The sequence below is a fragment of the Gadus macrocephalus genome, chromosome 16, assembly GCF_031168955.1.
Source record: "Gadus macrocephalus chromosome 16, ASM3116895v1".
In the NCBI taxonomy this organism is placed as follows: domain Eukaryota; kingdom Metazoa; phylum Chordata; class Actinopteri; order Gadiformes; family Gadidae; genus Gadus; species Gadus macrocephalus.
In genome coordinates, this window is record NC_082397.1 from 18,368,854 (window position 1) to 18,391,927 (window position 23,074).

General features: G+C 45.1%; 1 protein-coding gene across 3 annotated transcripts in view; it reads left to right on the top strand.

Moving 5' to 3' along the window:
- The window catches only part of dync2h1 (dynein cytoplasmic 2 heavy chain 1), a 126,475-nt gene extending 103,856 nt beyond the window's left edge, over nt 1-22,619 (top strand). For all 3 annotated transcript variants that reach the window (XM_060075382.1, XM_060075384.1, XM_060075383.1), the window contains 9 exons: nt 18-122; nt 8,057-8,173; nt 9,749-9,856; nt 10,538-10,639; nt 13,421-13,510; nt 16,516-16,625; nt 18,786-18,867; nt 20,651-20,767; nt 21,999-22,619. In XM_060075382.1, the coding sequence (XP_059931365.1) occupies nt 18-122; nt 8,057-8,173; nt 9,749-9,856; nt 10,538-10,639; nt 13,421-13,510; nt 16,516-16,625; nt 18,786-18,867; nt 20,651-20,767; nt 21,999-22,160 (993 nt within the window). In that variant the 3' untranslated portion in view covers nt 22,161-22,619. The remainder of the gene's footprint in view (nt 1-17; nt 123-8,056; nt 8,174-9,748; nt 9,857-10,537; nt 10,640-13,420; nt 13,511-16,515; nt 16,626-18,785; nt 18,868-20,650; nt 20,768-21,998) is intronic.
- The last annotated feature ends 455 nt before the right edge of the window (nt 22,620-23,074 follow it).

Genomic DNA, 23,074 nt, shown 5'->3' on the forward strand with positions numbered 1-23,074 from the left:
TGTGTGTGTTCTCCTAGGATTACCGCAGCGTTATAGAGAATCTGCCAGAGGACGACCGGCCAGCTTTCTTCGGCCTGCCAGCCAACATCGAGAGATCATCCCAGAGAATAACCAGCTCTCAGGTTAACTCCTGCACACACACGCACGCGTGCGCGCGCACACACACACACACACACACACACACACACACACACACACACACACACACACACACACACACACACACACACACACACACACACACACATATGTGCTCACATATAGCTGCAAACAATGCTTTTACATGGACACCCTCAAACATCTATCTTTAGACCCACACATAACTGTTTGAATATGCATATGTCTGTGTTTTTGCTATGTTACGGTATGCTATGTTACGATAACAACAAGATAATGCAATTTAGCTTGCGCTAAATTGCATTATCTTGTTGTTTCCTAGCATCACGCACATGCCCATTATCTATGAACCTTGCACATTGCATGTCTCGTTGCAAGTTTCCGCAGCTACATGACATTATTATTGCTATGTATCCCCAATACATTACACCATCTTGTTGCTATGGAACATTTTTGTGCATGACATCTTCTTGCCATGTAACCCCAGCTTCATTACTTCATCTTGTTTCTATGTACCACCAGCTACATAAGCTCATTTTCTTGCTACGAAACAGCAGGGATGACAACAGGTTGTTCGCTATGGTCCTTGCGTGACCAATTGTGAGTTAATTATGCGGCAGGATGAGGTTTCTGACCTCAACTCCTCAACAAAGTCAATTACAACCATGAAAAGTTTCTTGAACTGTCCAAATTACCTCCATAATTGATGTAGCCCTGAGCACACAGTTGTAATACCCCAGTCATTTGTCTGCTGGAATGAAATTGAGACGTGTCCATCAGTATCAGTGGTCAAAACATAGGACACATAATGGGACAAATGATGATACAAGTTGTGTAAGCTACGGTAATAGTAAATCAACCTGTTTTGTTTTCAATGGTTTGGCTTAACCTCCATACCACTAATCATTGATCCTGTTTTTCTGAAACTCTTTCAACATTCTCTGGTCAACCAGGGTCGAAGGTGTTGTTTGACAACTTGCTGATGTTAGGACATTCTTCACATGAGCCCCATTAAGACCAGCCGACCACAAAGTGACACTGGGACACATACACACAGTAGCCATGCTCCTACCACACACACAAACCAGGGATTATCCCAGCTGAGAACGGGCCTTTTGGGGCTGACTACGCACAACAGTAGGCATGATCACATGCAGTAAAGGCAATGGTCCTGTGTTGCCTTGTTTGACAGAATTCTAGCATTTTCCTGTTATAATAACCATTAGATTAAGAAAAGGACATAATTTGCTTGAGTAAATGAAACCCAATTAACAAAGCTGGTAAAAATATATATATATATTTCCCAAAAATCTGGCTGCATTTTCTATAATCCGCATTTTAAGAAGCAAAATCATCAACTTTTACTTTAGACTTTTCGTTGAATTGTAATTGTAAGGCTAGAAACGTCTTTGAGAAGAGGCAAGCTGAGATCGGCAGAATCTTCGTCCATTCTTTTTGTTTTTGAATAATCCATAATGTGTTTCTGAACGGCCGGTACCAAATGCAAGCAATAGCCCAAGATCTCTCCAGGCAAGACACTCCCAAGACAGGTTGGGCCTGATAGACGACTTTTTATATTAAAATTGTACTCTGTGGAGCTGCGCTTGTAACTAATACATTTTCCTTGAGGTGGACAGATGTGGAAGTTTGGCCGACACTAAACTATATAAAAACTGTATGCATAATGGGCCTTTGAATTTGCACTTGCACATTGCACTATAATTAGTTCTTACATTTTCTTTGCCCACAACAACCCTATACATCCATATGTATGGTGAAGCTCAGTCTGAGCAGCAATGTATTTTAATGTCCTCGGCCGAGAGAGGGTTAGGATTCTCAGACACCACTATAGTAAATCACTAGGGTGTGTGGCCCATTTCATTTACAACATCGCTCATTATAATGCTCATACACAACAACGGTAATAAAATAGTTTAACAAAATTGGCGTGGGTCGTAAGTAAACATGGTGATAACAAGCCCACCCCCCCCCCCTCTACAACTCTCAAACCCAAAATGCATAAAATAGTGTTTGAAATCCAGCTGAGAGCCGCTCCAACTTGACAGAGTGTAAAGTTTTAGACAAGACAAAATGAAATTCTTTGAACTAGTACAATGTACCTTGGGGCCCTGACTGCGCTGCGTTCTCGATCAACTGATGGTTGAGTCAGCGTCTGTGACTAATTGGAGATAATGCAGATTCAAGCTTTAGTAAAACCCTGAACTTTCTGACATACTTAGAAAACAAGGCATCTTTTATTTTGCAACCAATTAATTTAGACGCAGAGGATTGTAGAATATGGCTTTTGAATTATCGTTCAAGGACTGAGAGCACATTGTGGAAAACGGTCTTCCTAGATTTTTCGTCAGTTATGAAGTGATGCCAATGTTTATATCTTCACACGGTTATCTTTTACTGGCAAACCTTCTTATATGTGAGCTTAAGGGATTTACATCGTGATGGCCTTAGGAATTGTATATTTTATCACATAAATGCGAATCACTTAAAACGGTGCAGATCTTTTCTTTGAAGTCTTTGTGTTTTGAAAATCTACAAATAAACCGATCCAGAAAATATCTGCTGTGTAAATTTTGGTTCATAAAATCAGCGTATAAGTCACTTCTTTGTTTTAAAAAAATACGTTCCAACAAACTACAACTACAAAAACCTACAACTACCCAAGCAAACTTTTTTCAGTTTTTTAACCTGGTTTTTAAACTGGTTTGAGAGGTTAAAGTTTTTTACCTGTTTTTAAACCTGGTTTTTAACCTGTTGTTCTTATACTTTTTGCGTCAAAGGGCCAAATGCAGATTATATTTGAAAAATTGCTTGTTTTTGCCACTGACGGCCTCAGATTACATTCTTAAATGATGGAAAGGACCGCTACAGAGATATAAAACTTGTTTCTCTACTTCTCGCCTGATCACGGCCTGTTTAGTATTGTGTTATTGATTTTTTTCCAGGTCGAAAAAAATCCCCAAATGTTCCTTTAGTTTCAATCCACCACTCGCAGAATATTCAATTTAGTTTAATAATTTCTGACATTGCGTGTTTCACTTTGTTTCATTGCATTGGCTCACTGTGTCTGGTTGGTATTGAAACTTGTTTAGGGTTTAATAAGACAATAGGATTGGAAGCATGAGCATTTGTTTGCCAATTGAAAGAAAAACAAATAGAAGGCAGGACACAAGCATAGTTGCATGTTAGTGTTACATGTTTCTTATTTTTTTCAATTATACTATGACGTTCTCCAATCAGTCAGGTTTGTCGAAGGTCCTATGGCCAAAATAACCAAGCTATCCTGATCCACGCACAGACAACCGACAGTATTGTGGGCTTGGCTCGTCAGTGTCACATTAAATTCCACCCCTTAAAGCTTCATCCACTGTCGAAAATGAGTTTTCGTTGGTAGTGTATCTTCGCAACAAAACAGAAAACCAGACTTAACTTCACCCGTTGCATTCCTGGTTTCAATAGTAGGACTGCTGGAGCCGAGATGAGTGTTAGTATTGTTCCATCGGAGGCTTAGAGATAACCCCAAAAAGTATCTCCAGGTCCGTGCAGAGTTCAGCCATTTTGAGCCTTGTCATTGATGTCCTCCCTCATCTGAAACGGGCAATTGGAGTCTTACTTATGGGTCCAATTACAGAGCTGATTGCTGCCCCAGATTGCGAGCGGAAATTGTCTGGAGATGCTGTATGACATACTGCTCATTTATATTACCTCACACTGACGCTGTGTGTGTGTGTGTGTGTGTGTGTGTGTGTGTGTGTGTGTGTGTGTGTGTGTGTGTGTGTGTGTGTGTGTGTGTGTGTGTGTGTGTGTGTGTGTGTGTGTGTGTGTGTGTGTGTGTACGTGTGTGTGTGTGTACGTGTGCTTTTTGAAATGTGACCCGCCGTGTTTGTGTGACCGTCCTGAAAGGAAATGTGCAACTGGCAGATTTGTTTTTGAATGATCTGTACTTCTTTCCTGTTTGTGTTTGTGTGTGTGTGCATATGCGTGTGTTGGTGGCGGTACTGATGTAACTCTCTAGCAACGATCAGTGTGGTACACTCTGTGTCAGGGTTTACAGATGCGTGCCCTGGTTTGTGTTATTGTGTGCATGTGAGAGCGTAAGGAGAGCGAGGTGAAGGGAGAGGGGTGTAATGAGATGGGATTGGACTGGAAAAAGAGAGAATTTACAGAACAGATAAGACAATGGACATGGACACAATGGAGAAGTTGGAAAAAGTATCACTCTCCCATTTATGTGGATATGTTTTTGCCTATGGCTGTAAATGGGTAATGAGTGTGTAATATGTGCATTCATAAGTGAGTGTCTGTATCTGTAGGAGAGAGAGAGAGAGAGAGAGAGAGAGAGAGAGAGAGAGAGAGAGAGAGAGAGAGAGAGAGAGAGAGAGAGAGAGAGAGAGAGAGAGAGGGAACAGTAAATTGAGTATAGTCTTTGTTTGTTTGTGTGTGTTTGTTTATGTATGCATTTGTTTGTTCTACTTTTGTGTGCACATGTGCGGCAGTGAAAACCGATCAGGGATATTCATCACTATCAGAGCCTCTCTGACAGCGAGAGGGGGAATCTGTTGGTTCTGTGGGCTAATCTGTGTTGTATGTGAACGAAACATTTTATTGTGCTTAATGTGATGGCTATTCCCCAATGTAGACGCTACGAAAGTGTGCGTGTTTGTGTGAGTCATCCATGCTGAGCTGTCTCTCTAGATCTGTTCCAGTATTTGTACGTCCTTGTGGGTGTTCATTTATTTAAGTGGATTCATCGCATGCATTCATCGCAGTATGGCAGGCTGATCACTGGAACCACAAACCTTATTTAATTCACACCGCCCCAACAAGGCCATGACATTTGTGTGTGTGTGTGTGTGTGTGTGTGTGTGTGTGTGTGTGTGTGTGTGTGTGTGTGTGTGTGTGTGTGTGTGTGTGTGTGAAAAGCCACACATTTCTTCTATTTCTCACTGCTGAATGCCATTTGTCACTGTCTCTCTCTGCCTCTCCGCCTCTCTCTGCCTCCTTGTTCCCTTAATTCCTGCCCTCTACTCTCCCTAAAGATCTCCTGTCACCACCTGAGGGCTCTAGCACTTAACAACACACCACACCACACACTCAGTCAATCACTCAACCACATACACACACACACATACACACACTGCCTGACATAGTTGGATGTTAGCTGTGTGCATGATTCTGCAGACTGCCATTTTCGAATAAACACAACATAAATGAATGTTGCCTATTGATAAAACAGCCACACTGAACACCAATATGAAAAGCTGTCGGCTCTCAATAACACACTTTAACTGTATGGATCCATACTAAAAAAACATGGTAATCTACGTGAAAATAATGTTTAGGCTACAGTTTGTTACTGTAATGAACATGGATTCACCACCCAGAGCAGTGAACAATGGAAAGATGAGAAAGGGACTGTTGTGGTCTGACTTTGGTTATCGCTGACAAGGGGAAGAAGGTTCATTATTCCTGGCTGATAAAGTCATGAGCAGGAGCTCATTTGAATGTGGGAAAACCTCAAAGCATTTTGTTGGCACTAAAAACGCTTGTTTAGATTTGAGGAAAGAAAGTTGGGGTTTTTAGCGAGTAGAACAACTCATTTTACGGGGTAATCAAATACAACAGCGTGAAAACGCTATCAAAACTCTCAACGTTTTGAGAGCATAATGAGAAATATGTTTAATGAATCAATAGATGTCTACAATGAGGCGTAGTTGGGTGACCCTTTTGGCCAGCCATATACGTTCATGTATAGCCTGGTTGCTGGGCTAGGTTGGTCTACCCAAACCACATATGAGGTAAATTGTTGAACTATTTCCATGAAACTATCAGATGGAATGTCCTGATAAGCTTTTTGTTAACTGTGTCTTAATGGGAATTTATACTCTTAATTTGATGAGGCTACATTCATGCATTAATACCCAAGCTTTGTCATGGGAAATATGACAAATCTTAAAATAATCGAATTCACTATATTTTACCTCGATATACTTACACTCTTCATGCACCTCCGACTTATCTTTTCTTGCCGTTGATGAGGAGTTTCAAGCTCTCTCTCTCTCACGCACGCACACAAAACACACACACACACACACACACACACACACACACACACACACACACACACACACACACACACACACACACACACACAAAAAACACACGCACACAAAACACACACACACACACACACACACGCACACATGCACACAAAACACACATGCACACACAACACACATGCGCACACACACACACACACACACACACACACACACACACACACACACACACACACACACACACACACACACACACACACACACACACAACACATACTGTCCTCCTGAGCAGAGATAAAGCAGGTGTAAGTAAAGAGTTTCCTGGAGCAAATGATAATTTTCCTGGACCAAATGAAAACCATTTATCATACATGCTCCCATCCACGTCCATCCTCCCACTGCTCACACACCGAAAGACCTACACACACGAACATACATACACACACACACACACACACACACACATACAAACCAGATAAAGGATATTTATCAGGGCCTATGCTTGAAGTTCTATTTATGATTAGGTACATGAGAATCTGTGAGAGAAGACGTTTCTTACGTATAATACGCCTAATATTCCTCTTTGAAAAACACTGCATGTTATATATTATCAAGCCTTTACAGAGGGTCTTTGAAACAAGCCATGTATTGTGCCGGGTTAATAGATGACCATTAGGCTGTGTTAGCTATATTTCTTATAGCAAATACAGTCGCCGAGACCGGATATTGGGAATATTACAGCAGGGGGGAAGCAGTGGACGACAGAGCCGTAGTAAAGTTAGGTCGATGGAGATTAGGGTTTTAGTCATCCTAATCTTTGATTAGGCAAGGAGCCTGGGCAGGAAATGCAAGCTGCAAGGTTACGCCCTGTATCCTGTTTCTTTCTGAGTTATTCTACAGAAGAAAACAAATTCGATTCAGTGGATGAAGCTCTCAGAAGGGTTCATTATGTGTATTTCCAGTCACCACTCCACACAGTGTTGATTTGAAGCCTTTACACTTGTTCAAGACTGCTGGCCGAGTAAGTTATGATGCACTTACAGATCCCTGCCTCCAGCAACATGATTCGTCGAAACACATACAAAGTGAAGAGACTGAAATGCCCTGTTCCCCCACATTTGAGCTCAGACTTTAGATTTGAACCTTGAGTCTGATTTGTGAGGCTATAGTCATCCAATCAGTCTTTTCTGCTGCATCACAGTATTGAGTCCCTCCCTATTTGTGCAACACCAATCAGAGAGCAGATCTATAACTAATCAGTCCACCAATCAGGACTGATCTGGAGGTAGTGGCGTGTGTGCAGGGATGATTGCGTATGTAAGACAGGGAAAGATAGTTTTATTAGCTTCCTCCGCCATCTCATATAAAAGTGGTAGGGTGTGATAACAGCAGCCGAGAGATGACAACTCAAGGGACAATTAACAGAAATTAAAGCAGAGAAAGAGAGATGGAGAGAGAGGATGTTTTAAAACTACTGAAAGTACATGTTACACATCAGAATAAGCCTGTTCTGCATACTGAATGTGTTGCTTCCAGTCGAGAACACATAACTCTACAGATGACTTACTGTCAGTTGAGATGCAATTAGGACGACAGAGATTGATTCTCACTTCACTGTTGTCATTGAAAGATTAAACCATACAATGTGAAGGGGGTTTTTCCTCCTTATTTTTTGTACATCAAGTTAGATCATGAGTGCATATAATTTCAAATTGTTTCACTATAACAAGGACATGTACCAATCCCTCATCATCATCATCATCATCAATGATCAGTCAATACTTCAATAGTATTGATAGATTTATTGGTGTGATCATCCCCCATCCCCGCAGGTACTGATCAACACATTCTATACTCAACAGGTGATCTCCCAGCTGCGCATCTTGAGTCGATCAGTGGCAACGGGGTCAAAGTTCGACCGGGAGCTCTGGTCCAATGGGCTGTCACCTGTCCTCAACCTTTGGAAGAAACTCAACCAGGTGGGCACACATACTGCCTCTATTCTCCCGTCTGTTTTGTTTCCTTTTAGCGAATCCTCCTATTCCCTGCTCCCTACTCCCTATTTACTCTCCTCTTATTTTGTAACCACCATAGAGAAGACTGAGATTCACGCCCCACTCTGGCTGAATATTATTTAGGCGAACAAACCTACCATGTCACTTAAACGATTCTTGTGAATGAATCATATGCAAAAATTGTTATACACTCAACCTCCATGCACAAATTAAATTAAAGTCCAATTTTTACCATTTAGGCATGACACTTATTTTTCTTCTATACTTCACTACTTTCAGTGAAGTACCGAACTTCATTTAACATGGTGGTTTTCATTTAATGGTAGCAGGTTTTTTACTTTATATTTTCATTAAAAAAATCATCCATGCAACAATAACACGGCAAAATTAAAAAGCTGGCGGGAGCTGATTGAAATAAGTGTGGCCAATCGAGCCTGCGCCGTGTGACGGCCAGCAGTCGGACCAGTGTGTGTGTGTGTGTGTGTGTGCTTGAGTGTCTCGCCGTTCAGAATGCATGGTTGCTCTGATTAAAATAGTCATCTGTCTGCACAGAAGGAGGCCCGCGTTCAGACCCAATAGCTGTGCCACCTTCTTGCCCGCTTCTCTTTTGTTCTTCCGCATTAGCTGCTGTACTTTCAATCTGTCATTCTCTCACCTTTCCTTCACCTGCTCCCTCTCTCTCTCACAGTCTCTCTCTTGCCTCCCTCGCTCCCTCTCTCCCTCTCACAGTCTCTCTCTCGCCTCCCTCGCTCCCTCTCTCCCTCTCACAGTCTCTCTCTCGCCTCCCTCACTCCCTCTCTCCCTCTCACAGTCTCTCTCTCGCCTCCCTCACTCCCTCTCTCCCTCTCAGTCTCTCTCGTGCCCGGGCAGAGGGCCTTCTTACTTGAGAAGTGAGAGGCTGTCTGTTATTTCTAGCCTCAATGTCTCTGTGACTTATTCAAAGTAAACAAGTGCTTTAAGGCAGAGGACGAGTGGGACTGTGGATGGGTCCACTCTGCTCCGATGCCTCACTCACATGGCAATGGCTGTATTTGTTTGCAAAATATGGATATTTTGCGCTTGAGTGATGATGTTTCCCCCCGAAAAATACAGCGATTGTCAACATGCAGAAGAGGTTTTGGATCAGAGAAAGCTTGACAGGCATTCTAATTCCGACCAGAACCGATCCTCAATATTCATGAAAGACGTTGCGTTTCGTTTTTTATCCCTTGTGCTTCACTTATATGCTGGAACTTTAGTTAAAGCGGTTCAAAAGAGTGATGTGGTTTGAATAGGAAATACCTGATGCTGATAGTCTATGGGCTAAGGCAAGCAGATGCAGTCGCTTCTATGATAGTAGGGCAACAGTTGCACAGAGGAGTCTTGGTACAAATATGTGATACAATTATGAGAATTGTCAACACAGTTTTGATTGTATAGAGAAGAAATTACCCTCCAAGTTACAATTAACATTGAGATGTACTTAATCTGTCTCTTTCTCTCTCACTCGCTCTCACTCTCACTCTGGCATGTCTGCTATGGCCCCCTTGCTGTGTTCAGGGCTCCACTCTGATCCACCAGAAGGTGGTCCTGCCAACGGAGGGCCAGGGTTCGCCGGTCCAATCCTTCATCGTCCTGGAGCAGTTCAACGCAGTCCGCCTAGTGCAGGTACAGACCAGCTACCCACAAAAACACCTTCCCACCATAGGAATGCCGGCGCATTGTCCACAAGAGTAGTTCTGAAAAGGCCCACGGTACAGTTAAGATCGCTGTAGTGTAAGAATTAGAGAGCTAATGGTGAAGTAGGGAATATAGCAATCTACACATTCAATGTTTATCATACCATTTGATGGGATGGTATTTTTGTTTGCCGTGGAAGTACTACTTGAATATCTACAGTCCACCTTCTGCAGTTAATAGTCTCCCATAGGGTGTTTTACACTATTGACTCAAACCAGCGTTATGTGCGTACCGTGCTGAACCATGTACTTCAGGCTACTCGTAGGCGGGACAATGCTGACTCAGGCAACATCAATCTATGCATAGCAAGGTGAGGGCAACCACAGGAAAGACTATTCCTGTGACTATACCGCCCGAGTGCTGCGAGCAAAGCAACGGATTAAAGACCAGGCCAGAAGTCATTCCAGCGTTTGACTTGCATCTGCTCATTATTTTTTCAACGTGAGGATTCATCATTTCAAATGATTCAAACTACTTAACGTTATCTGTGACATCATTATCGGATACGCATACAACGAATGCACATGTTCTGAAACGTTGGTGTACATTTCAGTACACCAACGGATCGTGTACTGAACCGCCCCCACCACTCCTGGGTTTCCGTTTCAGAGCATCCACCACTCCCTGGCTGCGCTCAGCAAGGTGATCAGAGGAACTCAGCTGCTCACAGCAGAGGTCCAGAAGCTGGCCACCGCCCTGCTAAACCAAGAGGTGAGGGGCCCGGGGGGGGAAGGGAAGGGGCCAAGAGGTGAGGGGCCCGGGGGGAAGGGGTCCGACCTGCAGAGCTCAGGGGCCCAGGCGTGTGTGTTCTTGGAGGGATGAAGGACATACTCGGTCCAGAATAGAGTCGTTCAGGAGGCACCCATGAGAGACAGACAGACAGACAGACAAAGGCCCACACGTCTTAGACGCGATGCATCACTCATGAACAGATTTAGATGGACCTTTACTGCAGTTTGACATGCGGAGGAGAAAGGGAAAAGGTTGGAATGAGAGAGGAAAGTGGGTCTGATCTTCACACGGCCCACCACCAAGGCACTAGGTGACCAGAAGTACGTAAGGAAGAACTCAAGGAGTCTCACCCTTTTTACTTTATTTAGCAAGCTTTCTTCTAAAGCTGGTTTCACACCGCAGCGCGGCAACTCGCCGCCTCCATTCATTTCAATGAGGGAAGCGCGGCAGAAAGCGGCTGTTGGACCAGGAAGCGGTTGCCGCGCACATGAACGCACACAGATTTTGCCCTACCGCTCAGGTTTCCCCGTGTCGAAATTGAAGGGCGAGCGACACTCGCCCTTAAACATAAGGGCTCCGCCAACGACACACACACAGGTTAGAACACACAGGCACGTGCACACACCGCAGCGACACTCGCCCAGGTAAGACGTTATGTTTTTAAACATAACTGCTCCGCCATCGACATACGTGCCCAGGTAAGAACACAAACGCACACACCGCAGCGACACACTCGCCCAGGTAAGACGATATGTTTTAAAACATAACGGCTCCGCTGTCGACAAACTCTCCCAGGTAACACGTTCTGTCTATAGAGTGTAGAAATTGCGATAAAAGAAGGGAAGAGACAATTTCTCACCTCGACAAGCAACGGCGGGTCGTTCATTTTGTCATATAAAAAACATCGCTCCGACCGGCATATCAACACATAAGTCACGTGATCTTTAAGAGACAATGTCCCTATAACACAGAATGAAAACATGTCAATGACACAGTATGGTGAATTATGTCTCGAGTCCACCACAAGACTACACTTTGTTGCTCAAAATGTAATATTACCTTCCTCCTTGAGCCTCCCGAAATGTCGTTACATTTTGTTGCGCAAACTTAATATTATTTTTTCCTCCTTGAGCCTCCCGAAATGTTTTGACACTTTGTTGCATAAACTTAATTTTCCCTCCTCCTTGAGCCTTCCCCAATTGTCTTGCGATATTGAAATCCTCTCCTCCCCCCTGCGGTCTGTTTTAGTTGTTTTATTTTTCTTATATTTTGTGTGTATGCTATGTGTTACTGTAGGCTACTGCTGTCTGTCTTGGCCAGGACACTGGAAGAGATGTTTAATCACAATGATGATTATTATTTTCAACCTACCACTTTTCAGCCCTGAATAACAGAAAAAAGCTATTTAGTAATTGATTTGCATGCATAGTACACTACACTTTCCATTGAACAATTACTCCTGTTACCATAAATTGATTAATTTTATAATGTAATCAAATGCTCACACACTAGCTGCTTTCAGACACACGTGTTAGTCCTGACATTCTCCTGATGGGCTGTATATGTGAACAACATATCCTGACATCTGTACCCTGAAAATCTCCTGAATAGTACCACCCCTGAGGTAGTATTTTCTCTGTAGGAAATGTAAACTACCTTCTATGTGATTGAGGAGTAGAAAGTCTGTATTTCTCACACCACTTCAGTGGGCATGTTGTTGAGGCTTCTGTATGTCATTGAGTGGCCCCCTAAATGATAATCAGCCTGTTGCCTTTTATTCGCTGAATGGTTAAAAAATATTTAAATGTTGCCACAGCTTTTAAGAGTCATTTGTGGTGAACAAATGTTATACGTTGCAAAATGTTGCTATATTATGCGCTCAGAAATTTGTTACATTATCTACTGGGGTTTCCAAATTATTGCTATGGGTTTAATTACAACTAGAGGTTGAGCGCGCGCAACCCGTGTGCGAAAACTCTAGTTTGCATAATAGACAGACAATACAGTCAGTTGCTTTCAGGAATGAAACCTGTAATGTTTGTGTCGGCAGACGCTATTTATCAATCATGGATGAGTGATAGCATAAGTTATCGCTTTGCTGAGCAAGGAGCTAAGGAGCTAACATGGCTAGTTGTCATAGAAACAGTAAAGCCCTTAGTGCCTTTGCGCTTATCATTTACATTTTTTATGTGATCCCTTATGAAGTGCTGCTCTCTGAAAAGTTCACCCTGAGTTCTAACTTACTTGGTATCATCAGCATATTAAGAACTCTTCCCGGAGGCCGTAAATAAGATACCCTCACTGTTCTGTTTCCCGGTTCAGGCTTCATAACTGAGCTTGGTGCAAGCCCAATACACATTGCCATGTATATCTTGTGTAGGTATTAGACACACACACACACACAGCAGTGGAGTGAAGAGCGAGCAATCCTTTATGCTTGGTTAAGGCACCTAAGCCTGAACAACAGCAACCCCATGCTGTGCGTGTTGATGGGGGGGGGGGGGGGGCTACACATGATGGATTGTGTGTGTGTGTGTGTGTGTGTGTGTGTGTCTTTGATCTCCTTTCTACCGCTCAGGGAATTGGACCACTAACCTGTGCTGGAGGAGTTAACGACTCCCTTTCATCCACTTTTCCCTTCATTTACCATTTTTCTCGCTGCTCATTATCGATGATTATATTCAGTTATCCGAGGCCAAAATAACAATCTCTCTCATTCCCCTGCCGTCCCTCTCCCCCTCCTCCCCACCCCTGCACCAGTGTCCCCAGACGTGGCTCAACAAGTGGGAGGGGCCCGAGGAGCCCATGCAGTACCTCAGAGCCGTGGTGACCAGGGCCCTCGCCATTCAGGTAAACTTGTACTTCCTGTCAACGAACACACTTGAACCCACCATGAGCACTCATGAGGGACACCTAGCGCTCGTTACTCATGCACTGATGGTGATTGGGGGGGGTATGGGGGCGGGGGGGCTTAGCTTATTTCTTAATTACCCCTGAAGGGATTCAATAGTCCCAAAAGGTTGCTGGCGGTATCATCGGGCAGACCCTGCGGGACACAAAGATTCACATCGTCGTCGTAATAAGTGGGCGGATGGTGGTGTCAGAATCACTAACCACCCTCTACGGTGAGAAACCAGGGCACCACAATGACCCATCTCTGGGTCTCCGTGGGAAGGGAGGTGTGAGAGAGGACGTGTGGACTGTTCTGAATGAGGTTGAGGTTTCCGCTGCCTCGTTTTGATCTCTTTTAATGCCATGCTTGGTAACGTGCCTAAGCAACCTAAAGAGACACTGGTGGTTTAGGCATGGCCAACAACGTCCCGTCTTTTGCGTTGCTGGCGATGATCGCAGATCTTTTGTTTTCGGGGGGGGCGGCAAGTCATCTTTTAACGTACATTTTGTTCATGCCTCCCAGGCCTTCCTATGAATAGATCAACTCTGAAGTGTAAACTCTTGAGTATCAATCAAGCCGGATCGGTAATGCAGAGCCATGACGGGAAACAAATGTAATAATTTCTAGTGTGTTTTCACATTTTTTCAAGAGGATAGAAAGAGTTGACATCTGAGAGCCTTGGGGCCTGCGTCCGTTGCCAGCCTACGAGGGCTGTCTCACTAAACGCCTACGTTGATATGTTCAGACAGACTACTGTACGCACACTCCACTCTGGAGACTATTGCCATTCAAATGGGATGCTTCCCCACATATCGTGTAGGCGGTACCACTTACATTTGCTGTCCTTCTACCATGGCTGCCTGTCCGTTCTTTCTGTCTGTCCGCCTGCCTCTCGCTCTCTCTCGCTCTCTCTTTCTCTCTCTCTCTCTCTCGCTCTCGCTCTCTCTTGCTCTCTCTCTCTCTTGCTCTCTCTCTCTCTCTCTCTCTCTCTCTCTCTCTCTCTCTCTCTCTCTCTCTCTCTCTCTCTCTCTCTCTCTCTCTCTCTATCTCTGTCTCTCCTTCTCTCTCTGGCCATCTGTCCGTGTTATTGCTTTGGTGTCTCTTCTTCCTTCCTTCCCGCCTTGTGTATTCATCCTAATGTGGGGCCATTCATCATTGTATCATTAATACTTTGTGAATGTGTGTGTGGGTGCCGGTGTATGCATGCATGAACGTGCTGTTAGCCAATCAGACTGATGCAGGCTGAGCAGACCAGAGCTGCTGCTTAGTGGGGACTGCAAACTGCCTGCTTGGGATCCCAGCCGAATAAAATGACCTTGCACACACACACACACACACACACACACACACACACACACACACACACACAATGCATTATTAATGAGCAAATTCTCTTTCTTTTGTGTGTGTGTTTGTGTGCGAGATAAGTGTTGGTGCAAAGAAACACATAAACGGCATGTCACGGGGCGTGTGTTTCCTATGTATGTGCATATTTAGTCTTGAGCATAAAGCCTCATCCCAGTCTATCTGTCAGGGCAGTGGAGATAGACGCTGGGCTGAGAATGAACCATTTATAATAGAGATTACATCAGAAGTTTGCTTGCTGTCGCGCCTATATTTGTCAGCAGTGTTCTCCTACTGACCTTCAAAGCCGCCTGCTTCTGTGTAGAATCTACTGAGCGGCAAAAAACGCTTACTTAGTTTAAATTGGATAATGAGGACTGGACCACAATTCTTTCTCTCGCTCTCTCTCTCCTCTGTCTCTCCTCTCACTGTCTCGACTCTCCTCTCTCTCTCTCTCTGTCTCTGTCTCTGTCTCTCTCTGTCTCTGTCTCTCTCTGCCTCTCTCTCTCTCTCTCCTCTGCCTCTCTCTCCTCTGCCTCTCTGCTATCTCCTGTCTCTGCTCGCTGCCCTCTCCTCTCTCTCCTCTTTCTTTGTCTCTGTGAAAAAGCTTCATGTTATCCTTGTCCTGGTGTTAATACTGCGTTAGCGTGAGCTGGCTGTAATATGGTCGTCTCCAGGGCTGAAGGCCAGGCAATATCCTGACCTGGTTGAAGTTGGGCTGTAGGCCCGTTTTGACTGGTGCATAATCATTAGGTGACCCTCCGACCACCAGAGCACACACACACACATCCCAACTGTGGGGACCTGCTGCATCTTTTTTTGTTTCTGTACCACACAGGAGAGTAGAAATAATTATAAAAAAATAAGGTAAAGGTCATAATAAGGTTATATGATATAAAAATGTTTTTGTATTTTTATTTGGTTCCTTCTCTTGTGTGCTTGTTTGTGTTTCTGTCTGTTTGTTTATTTATGTGTGTGTGTGTGTGTGTGTGTGTGTGTGTGTGTGTGTGTGTGTGTGTGTGTGTGTGTGTGTGTGTGTGTGTGTGTGTGTGTGTGTGTCTCTATGGCAGTATAATTGGGTCCCGGTGTTATCTTTGGATGTGTGTGATGGGTGGTGGTGATAAAAGGACAAGAGGACATCAAACACTCAAATGGCAACGCACACTTTTTTATTGACCCCAAAGCTCTCTGAGTGGTTCCCCCCCCCCCACCCGCCCCCGCCCTGTCCCACTGTCTTAAATGCACACACTTTGGCAATATCAAATCCAGGCACATTTTCCTCTTGAGGTACATTTTTTGGTTTGTGTTTGATAAAAAAAAATGGAAGCAGTGAGTACAATTTATTGATTTTATCAAACTTTGGTCTGCAACACGACAGTTTTTTTATATGGTTAAATGTTTTTCTTCTATTTTCACTGTGTCAATATATTCATCATGTTCCTATTCTCTTCTCCTTCCATCTCTACATTTTCAGCTCAGCTCATGTAGGAAAACTGAATATTATAGTGGTTGTTTTTAGAAAAATGAAGTCATTTTTTCTCTGTATTTATTTATGTGTGTGTGTGTGTGTGTGTGTGTGTGTGTGTGTGTGTGTGTGTGTGTGTGTGTGTTCCCTCAGGGCTGGGTGGAGCGTGCAGGCAGACAGGCCCTGCTTGCTGACACCCTGGACCTCTCCGACCTCTTCCACCCAGACACCTTCCTCAACGCCCTGAGACAGGAGACAGCCAGGTGACCCCTGCATGCCGGCCTCTGTGTGTGTGCGACTGTGTGTGTTTGTGTGTCTATGCATGTGTGTGGGTGTGTGTCACATCTCTGTATCTGAAAAGCGGCCCAAAAGCATTGTCGTTTTGCCAACTGGATACGACAAGAGCGTTATCTATTGGTTAGCTTCGCTGGTCTGGATACGTCACCCCTTGTATTCTTCCGATTGGTCGCAGTGTTATCCAATTGCGTGCAGTGATATTTTCAAATGCATGCTTGGTGCCGCCCCTCGAGTAGGGCCATTTTAATAACTCGTTGCCAGATGCTAAAGCTTTCTAGATTTCCCGAATTGTATAATGGCGCGTTGTGTGGTGCATTTCATATACAACATGGATCATTATAACGCTCCCACTCAACTGCGGTTCCAGCACAGCTAGCATGTCCCTGGTCCTTCATAGAACTCTCTGCACAAAACTCATGCTTTTAAAATCTCTTCATTTCAAAAACCTGCTGAGACAGGGTTTGCAGTCATTCTGTTTGAGGAAAGGTAGAGCTTCTGAATAAAAATCGATTTTACAAGTTTGAATATGATAACAGACTATGATCGTATGAAAATAGGAAAAATATGTAAGGGATAATGTATAGAACCCCGGTCAATTTCGGGAAAATAAGCCCCGACAGGGCGAACAGGAAACCGGCGCGCAGCAGAGGTGTCTAACTTACTTACTTACTTCGCCCTGAAGGGGCTTATTTTCGATAATGACCGGCGACGTTCTATACATTATCCCGCTTATTACACGGCTACTTGCCAAAACGAAAAAATAACTTCACATGGTGTGTCTTTGTACAATTTATTTGTTACCAGTATTCGTAGTGTTGATCAGCAGAGAAATAGTCTGCCAAAGACGTTGACGTCGCTTAGCAACCGAAGACGCTGGGGTTGACAAGTTACCGGACTACTTGCGCTGTGATACCAAAGACGTCATTAGAGGAGATAAGCCCTTTGTTTTCCTCGATGGCGGTCAATTATACTTAGCAACGGTGAATTATCAAATATAATTCACCGCCGGAAGTTGTGAAGAGCCCATGCAAGTGAACGGAGCGTTCCACGGCATTGAGAAGACCCGTGTACTAAACATTTATTGCACGCACGCACGCACGCACGCACGCACGCACGCACGCACGCACGCACGCACGCACGCACGCACGCACGCACGCACGCACGCACGCACGCACACGCACGCACACGCACACGTGTGTGTGCGTGCTTGTGTGAGTCTGTCTATGTTTGTCTATTTGCCTACTCTGGCCCGTCCAAAAGCACAATCCAAAATATATGAGAATATATACATATATACATGAGAATGCTCAAATGTCCCAATCAATCATTCCGAAGCAGCAAAGATCTATATCAGGCTCTTTGTATGCATCTGCGTGCTCGAGCGCTCCTGTGTGTGTGCTTGGCCCATTCCAGGGTGTCTGGATGTTGTGTGTGCACTCTGAAGCGAAACGGTAATCACAGCTATCAGAGCTTTGGCTGAGGGAGTATGTGCTGTCCCTGCAGCAGCCCCGGACCCCTTCCCCCAGCCCATCTATATAAAGCTCCCTGTAGCTGCACAGGCCTGGTTGGCGCAGTAGACACAAGTCAGTCTAATCATCTGAAGGTCGTGAGTGATTTGATCGTGTTTACAGATAAAAACGCCAATAAATTGGGCTGTGTACTAATGGTCATAGGAAACAAATCTTTTCTTCATTCACAACGGTAGTAGAAAATAAAGCTGTGTTTTAGTTAAACGCGCTGCTGTAAGGATTGAATGTTTCATTCGTAACTGGAGACTCCACAGGCTGATTCAGTAGTACACCAGAAATGGGTATTGGTGCAGAAATACAAAATATACAAAATGCGGAAACAATGTTTAGGATATGGAATAAATGAAAGTCAAAATAATGGAAATATACGATGTAGTTCCAGGTGCCAGGTGCCACCACCAGTTACCCAGAGGTACTCCGTCGTTCTTCATGCTTGAGGATCACCAGTGTGCATAAAATATGTGCACGCGCATCTGCGTCTGTGTTTCACATGTTTCTGTGTGTGACGGTGTGGGTGTGAGGGTGTGGGAGTGATGTAGTGGGTGTTGGTAGGCTTGTGAACGGCAATTTTCCAACCTGGTGACTCATTTCCCTCAGGTCCATGAACTGTTCCATGGATAGTCTGAAGTTTGTGACATCGTGGATGCGTCCAATCCAGGAAGCCAAGCTGCAAGTCAAGGTATTCTTCCTCTTCCTCTAGTGTTTGTGGATCAATGACAAAGGGCTGTGTGCATCTCTTGTTGAACCAGAGAGCAGATTAGGGGGAAGGGGTGGGGAAGGAGTCGGCAATGGCTTTGAACCTCAGTCACACAAATCCATCGTCTTTAATGACTTCAGATATTGGTCAGGGGGTTAATGTCTCTCTACTGTTGGACTAACTTGGTGGGCGCTTACGAGAGAGAGAGAAAAGGATTATAGCCAAGGATAGATAGAGAGAGAGAGAGAGAGAGAGAGAGAGGGAGAGGGATATATATATATATATAGAGAGAGAGAGAGGGGGGGGGAGGGGGATATATAGAGAGAGTGGGATATATATATATATAGAGAGAGGGGGATTTATATATATATATATATATAGAGAGAGATAGAGAGATATAGACAAGGATACAGAGAGAGAGAAGGATATAGACAAGGATACAGAGAGAGAGAGGGAGAGAGATAGAAGGATTAGAGACAAGGATACAGAGAGAGAGAAGGAAATAGACAAGGATACAAATGGAGAGAGTGAGAGACAAAGAAGGATAAAGCCCAGAATAGAGGGAGAATAGAGACAGAAGGATAGAGACAAGGATACAGAGAAAGAGAGGGATGAAGAAAGAGAGCGGTAAGGGGATGCGGTTACACACACACACGGACACACTGCTGTTATTGTTGTTCCAGTGCTCCCACGACACCAACAATCTCTGCCTCCCTCCCCCACACAAGCTCACATTTATCTGCCTTTCACCCCCCCCCCCCCCCCCCCCCCCCCCCCACACACACACACACACACACACACACACACACACACACACACACACACTGTCCAGCCTCCCTCTCTGGGTTTGTCTCGGTGTCACTCGGCCCCTCCCTGCTCCTTCCTCTCCTCCTCCTCGGTCACGGGGGGATGATGAAGGAGGGCCGGTCGCCTCTGTAGCACCGGACCCCGCCGCCGGACCCCGGAGCGTCTAGCCACTCGTGGAAAACCCCTGACTCATCTCGCTGATGTCACACACACACACACACACACACACCGACATGCGCGCACACACACACACACACACCGACATGCGCGCACACACGCACGCGCACGCACGCACGCACGCACGCACGCACACACAGTGTCACGGGTCCTCTGGGTTTCCCCTCTCCTTGTTGGACGTGTTCTTGTGTGGAAGTGGTGTTGAGGGTCCCACCCGGACTGCGGGGTAGGTCACCCGGCTATTAATTCAGCCCAGACGTCCAGACTACCAGGGCCATGTAGTTCCTGCTGATACACATCTCCCCCCCGCTCGCTCCCCCCACTCTCTCCCACTCTCGCTCTCTGTGTGGCTCTGTCTCTCTCTCGTTCTCTGTCCATTGTTAATCTCTCACACACACACACACACACACACACACACACACACACACACACACACACACACCGAACGTGCACACACACACCGAAAGCACACAGACACACACACAAACACATACGCACACACACCGCACACACACACACACACACAGGGTGGCCTCTTCGCAGCCGCATTCCTTCATTCAATTTTTTTCTTCTTTTCTTGACCTTTCTTTTTTCTTTCTTTCTTTTCTTCTTCCATCTTCTCGCCATTTCGCCTGTTGTGCACCTAAAATTGACCCCCAGTGCTCTCTCTCTCTCTCTCTCTCTCTCTCTCTCTGTCTCTGTCTCTGTCTCTGTCTCTCTCTCTCTCTCTCTCTCTCTCTCTCTCTCTCTCTCTCTCTCTCTCTCTCTCTCTCTCTGGCAGGTGGGTGGGCTCCAGTTGGAGGGCTGTTCCTTCGACGGCACGCGTCTGTCTGAGAACCAGCACGATTCCCCCAGCGTGTCGGCCGTCCCGCCCTGCTACATGGCCTGGGTCACACACGTACGTAGCCCCCGTCTGTCTGGCTCTGTTGTTCATCACACACAGAGCCCTGCGCCAACCATTCAACAAGAACAATTAGGGGGTTAATGCATCCAAACGAACCTACGACCTTATAAGGCCCTGCTGCCTCCCACCACTTTAGTCCTACCTGAACACAGAGATGAGGATGAGGTGCATATATTAGCTGTATGCATGTAATGTATACAGCTACATATATAGTATATGTAGCTGTATACATATATGTAAAACACTGCAGTCTGGACTTCAAATATACTAAATCTGTAAGAAGACTAAATAACCCTTCCTAATGCGTTGGCTCAGTGTTGTCCTCAACAACACCCTCTCCCAGACCTTAGAGCGTTAGAGTCATTGTATTTGTTTGCAGGATGTGCAAACAGGCGTCACTCCAAATTGAATGAATGATCCCCTAGCTCAGCAGAGTTGTTGAATTCTGGAGAAAAGTAGCATGTCCACCGTGGAACAGCAAGTCCTTGGACAAATACTTTCCTCACTGCAGCGCACATAAGCTATTAAAAGAGCATCATGTTGCTGTCAGTTGCCTCGTCAACTTGCAGTAGCAAAGCATTTATTAATGTTCTAATTGGAACTTGGAAAAGTCGGCGTGCTGCACGTTGGTGAGGCCCAGCTGCGGTCTGCGGCCCAACCTCACCCCGTTACATTCCTGTGGATGCACGTTGCGCTGAACAAACCTTGGTATGAACCAAAACGCGGAAGGACCGGGCATCGGGCCTTCATTGTTTTGCCTCGAGGCAGTTCAGACAAAGCGACGGTAACGTTAGCTTGATGGTTGGTGACACCGCGGTGCACACAACACGGGACGTTGATTCAATTGGATCTTTAGTTCGTTAGTTTGTTTACAGCACGTTTCTATTTGTTCATTCTGCCCGTGCTTTGTTTTTACACAGCCTGCAATTGAGCTGTTCCCCTCACCACGATGCATTCAATTCCCCCTTCCATGTGGGGGGGGGGGCGATGTTTACAATTGTTGCCGCTGGGTTTGACAACGTAGCCATTCCTGGGCTATCAACAGGAAGAGCCACAATATCAACAATGACAGTTTAACACATTGTGATTGTAGATGCAATTTATGGTAATGTCTGTGTATATTCATTCAGCTGTGTTTGTGTGTTGTTGTGTGACTGTGTATGTGCGTGTGTGTGTGTGACTGTGTGTGTGTGTGTGTGTGTGTGTGTTTGTCCGTCCACCACAGAGCTCTAGCTCCAGCTCTGCGGGGCTGCAGGAGTGCATCTGGCTGCCGGTGTACAGCAGCTCAGAGAGGGTGAAGGTGGTGGCCCAGGTGGCCCTGCCCAGTGGAGCCAACACCAGCCAGTGGATCCAGACCGGAGCAGCCCTCTTCCTCAAACAGCTGTGATCCCGCCTTCCCGTTGGTGGGCTTATGGCAGTCACATGATACTGGGGGACGAATGGGAGCCAAGATTAGTTTTTTTTGGGATTTGAAAGCTTGTCCCTTATGCTTTGAAGGCAGGTAATATAACCTCTATCGGCTCTGGGGAAAGAAAGTCTGGACTGAGTCTGCTGCTGAAAGTGGAAGGAAACACTACCTAATTTGTCTTGGTCATTATTTAGGATTGGATGTGTTTTTGTATGCTTGTAGCCCGTATTTAATGTTGTGTTTTGAACTGAGTTGCCTGCTAAAATGGGACGGTACACTACTTCATTAGTCTTCATCGTTATTTTCATATCATGTTTTCTTGTTTGCTCTTAGCACAACGCTCTTTTGAGAACATAGGAACACAGACCAAAGCTCCAGCAAATTTTTGTACTGTATTTACGGTTGGATAAATTACCATGGAGGAGGGTGGAAATGATAGCCGCTGTGTGCCTTCTCTTTCATTCCATTTTCTAATCTTGCAGAGCAAAGCTATCATTCCCTTGTACCACATACACACACGCACACACATGGGTTAGTGGATAACCCCTGTGTGATTGGTTGTGAGTTGAGGCAGAGTGGAGTGGCTGAATCTGTGATGGATGGCTACAGGGCTACATGAGGAGGAGGAGGAGGAGGAGGAGGTGGTGTGTGTGTGTGTGTGTGTGTGTGTGTGTGTGTGTGTGTGTGTGTGTGTGTGTGTGTGTGTGTCTTTTACAGAGGTCAGCATTTGTGATGCGTTTGTTAATGTGTCGCGGACTAAAAGACAAACAAAGAGGGTGAAATCTGATTGATTGTCTAATTATGTCGTTGGATATGCATGTCGTTGTGTTAACTAGTCTGTGCGTGCGTGTGTGTGCCTAGCTCTGAAATGAAGAGGAGCGTGTATTGTGTGT